The sequence below is a fragment of the Prorops nasuta genome, unplaced genomic scaffold (genome assembly GCF_024137725.1).
Source record: "Prorops nasuta isolate Cenicafe-Biocafe unplaced genomic scaffold, Cenicafe_Pnas_1.2 PNAS00001, whole genome shotgun sequence".
In the NCBI taxonomy this organism is placed as follows: domain Eukaryota; kingdom Metazoa; phylum Arthropoda; class Insecta; order Hymenoptera; family Bethylidae; genus Prorops; species Prorops nasuta.
The window spans coordinates 13,097,103-13,101,433 of NW_027116798.1; the positions used below are offsets into that span (position 1 = coordinate 13,097,103).

The 4,331-nt window shown below is 29.0% G+C and overlaps 1 protein-coding gene across 1 annotated transcript; it reads left to right on the plus strand.

Moving 5' to 3' along the window:
• The first annotated feature begins 396 nt into the window (after nucleotides 1–396).
• Nucleotides 397–1,560, plus strand: LOC136772480 (uncharacterized). Its single transcript, XM_066725496.1, has 2 exons — nucleotides 397–575; nucleotides 651–1,560. Exons 1-2 carry the CDS (start codon nucleotides 397–399, stop codon nucleotides 1,558–1,560), a joined length of 1,089 nt encoding a protein of 362 aa, XP_066581593.1.
• The last annotated feature ends 2,771 nt before the right edge of the window (nucleotides 1,561–4,331 follow it).

The following is a 4,331-nucleotide window of genomic DNA, read 5'->3' on the forward strand; positions in this document are numbered from 1 at the left end:
TCGATTTTTTCTGAAATCTTGGCTAAATTTCAAGATATTTAAATATAAACGTTAAACATTTATAATATTTATCCTGTTGCGGCAATCATGTTCAAGTGCTCTGTCTGCAAATTGCTTTGTTGTGATAATAAGGAATTATTAACACATATAAGAAAATTTCATTTACATTTAAAACGATATAAATGTGATGAAATATCATGTGGAAATCGGGTGTTTTCCTTATTCAATTCATTTAAAAAGCACAGACTTTCACAACACACAGAAATCAGCCATCATCAATCAGAAAGGGAAGATAATCCTTTAGACGTTGTAGAAGTAATAAATGACAATTAAATAGTTCTAAGTAGCCACAAAAGTCTTTCTCTTTTAGTTGATGATGAAGTTTTCTATAATGAAATGAATAGTACAGAAACATTTGAATTTAATTTTCAAAATTTTGATTCTTCTTTAAAAGACCATGTCTTACATTTGATTTCGCAATTATATAGCTTTTCTGATATGCCTAGAAAAAGAGTTGAAGATATTCTTAATCTTACCACACAATTTTTTAATATGACAGCAATTTCCAAATTGCAGCAGGCATTAGAAGAATGACTTAAAATATTAGGAGAGCATCAGGAAAATTTAAATGAGTTGAATAAAATCTTTAGAAGATTTAATAAACCTTTTGAAAATTTCGATTCAGAATATCATACATTTAAAGAGCTGGTAAAAACTGGTAACTTTATAAAACCAAAAAAATATGTTTTAGGCGAAAAAGATAAAGTTAAACGCGTACATGGTGTATTAAAACTTTGTCGAGTACCTATTACAGCACAGTTTATTCCAATAAGGCATGTATTGACTCGATTATTTCGAAATCCAGAAATTTTTCAAAAAACCATTTCTTACATAAGTTGCTTAGAAAATGATTCTGCACCCTTATGCACTAACATTATTCAAGCATCATTTTGGAAAGAATTAAAAACTATATATTCATCAAAAATAGTACTTCCTCTAATTATGTTTTTCGATGATTTTGAAAATAATAATCCACTAGGAAGTAATTCTAGAATTGGTAAATGTGGTGCTATATACATAAGCATACCTTGTTTGCCGCCTGAATTTCAATCAAAATTAGAAAATATCTTTTTATTTGTTCTTTTCAATACAGCTGATAAGAAGCAACTTAATAATGCAATTATATTTAATGCTGTTATAAAAGAATTACAATTTCTAGAATCAGATGGTATTTTAGTTTCGTTTAATAATGTCGAACAGCGGATATATTTTAAACTCGTTTTAATTATCGGCGAAAACCTTGGACTACATTCCATTGTAGGTTTTGTTGAGGGAGTCACTGCACCTTATCCTTGCAGATTTTGTTTAATAAACAAATCTTTAATAAAAACTGTATTTCATGAACGTTCGTGCATTTTAAGAAATGTTGATAATTATGAGGAACAAATTAATCTGAATAATTGTTCATTAACAGGAATTAAAGAGCTTTGCTGCTTTCATAAATTAAAGGTTTTCATGTTACAAAAAATGTATCTGCTGACCCTATGCATGAATTATTAGAAGGCGTATGCTAATATGACCTTAAATTACTTCTTAATTATTTTATATCAAAAATGTACTTTAAATTATCTAAGTTAAATTCACGCATTTGTGGGTTTGAATATCAAAAAAATGAAAATAAACCTCCTCCAGTTTTAATTCACCACTTGAATGGAAAACAATTAAGAATGTCGTCAGCTGAAATGCTGTGTTTAGTTAGAAATTTACCTATGATAATTGGAGATTTAGTGCCACGATCAATTCCACACTGGGATTTAATAATCTTGCTTAAAAAAATTGTTGAAATTGTTCTTGCTCCGGCTCATATAAGTCCGAGTTATTGTGAATTATTAGCAACTTTAATTGAAGAATATTTATCAACACTGTCAAACTTGTTTCCTAATAATCTTAAACCAAAGCACCATTTTCTTGTGCATTATCCTAGAATTATGCATCTTATGGTATCATTATGGAAACTTTCATGTATGCGTTTTGAAAGCAAACACCGTTAATTCAAATCCTCATCATATTCTTCAATTAGCAGATCTAATCTGTGCTATACCCTGGCTCTTAAGCACCAACTTAAATTGAATAATCGTTTTTTGCGAAACGAATTTCCGTATCAACAATATGAAACTGGACCTAATAGTAAAATTGATTATATAAATCACTCTGCGATGAAGAAGTTTCATGCTATAATAGCTACAAATGTAGTTAATAACAGTATTGCTCTTACTAAATGGCTCATTTACAAAGGTACAAAAATTCAAAAAGGAGACATAATTATACATTTAAGCCAGTCGGAGCTATTATTTCATAAAGTTAAATAAGGTAGTTGGTGCAGTTTTCGTTCACGTCCTAGTTTTTAATCAAGCTAACAAAAAATGCGTATTTTAAAATAAATATATATTGTTTTGTGAAAAAGGAAATCCATTTTGAAAATTTAATTGTTTGACAAATTATTTATCTACAATTTCATTAAAGCGCACATATTCAGGTAGTATAAAAAAATCAAACTAATGGACCACATGGTATTCTACCGAATTTCTTTAGCCATGAGTCTAACAACATGCGATTGTAGATTCATTTATTTGACGACTTTCTTTTGTTCTTTCTCAACGAAATAAATTTCAGCAGATTCCTATGATTCGTTATGGGTAAAAGGAGAAAAGTACGTACTCAATTATCTATTTATTTTCTTGAAATCACATGATCGAAAATTGGTATATAAATTTTGTACGTTACCCTATTTTCGATCCTAAATTATTCTCTGAAATTGCGAGGTTATCTCGATTAAAAATTATAATTATGATGAGGTTATTTTATTTATAGTGCAAAGCACCAAAAAAATACCGACAGTACTCTGACTCTGTCATGGAGAAAGCACTAGAAGAAGTGAGAAAAGGAGAATCAACGCGCTCTGCCAGTGCAAAGTATGGAGTTCCCTATGCCACTCTGCAATCTACAATCAAAGGACATTTTTCAGCAGATAAGACTAGATCAGGACCTAGCAGTATTTTAAATGGAGAAAGATAGAATTCAGACTCAATTAAAGGATTTAGAATTAAAAATGAGAAAGAATAAGGCAGAAGAAACTATCTTACGATGTCGATCAGAAAATGCGACGCCTCAAGAAAAAAACAAGCTACTGGATGAAATAAAGGATATGCAGAAGAATATTAAAGAAGATAAAAAAATTAAACAAAATTTGTTAAAAATAAAAAAAGATTTAATAGATAATAAAAAAAATATTAAATGCAGCAAAAAGATTAATGTATGTATAAGCAGTTGAAAAATATATTATCTAACTTTATATAATTAATTTACCTTGATTTATATGAGAAATTTGAGTAGGCTGAAGAGAAGCATTTTTTATCGTAGTGATATTACGTTGACCATTATAAGAATTCCTATTTAATAATAGCTCCATTTTCATATCTCTATAATCAAATCTTTTGCAAGCATTTCCAACTATTATAATAGTATAGGAACTACACTGGATGTGATAATGTACCATGTAAGAACAATAACTTGAGAGTTAACCATACATTTTATAAGTTGGTGTATGTATTTAATTAAATGTGAAGGGAAGATGAGTGTAGATTTGAATATGGGGTACATTTTAACAACTATCATCTTGCTAGTAAGTTGAATCATCATATAATATAATCCATAGATGCTGGATGCTACACATAGCCCTACATCTAATAAACATTTATATTGCTAAATGTGCAATTACTTTCGCAATACAATTAAGGTTACTTAATTGTTCTCATGTTCAAACCTACCACCTTCACTCTTACGTAATATGCCTACGTACCTATTACAGATTCATTTTCCTGACAGGTCAGTATGCGTAATGTATTTGAAGGAATTAATAAAATAAACCTTATTAAAACAATACTCATTTTTAATATATATTTTAATATTTTCTGTCTGTATTAAAAAGTTATACCCAACACAATAGCTAAAACAAGTAAATTGCTTAATGGCTTAACATATTTTATGATCCAGTCAAAACTAGAGGTTGTGAGTGATTTATTTAAATAGAGGGATCCATTGCGGAAACAGTATATCTGCTAAAAAATATGAAACTAATTTTAGTCATACGGTACACTTGACTAATAGTGTCCTTTCAAATACATTTTAGTCTAAAAGATGACTAAAACTGTCTGTAAGATTTCTACTTGTCAAGCTACCAGTATGGAACGTTGTCACTATTAGCTGATTATTAAATTCTACATACAGTTTAATATTGTAACAAAAACATGAGGCTTACCATGGATTTATAT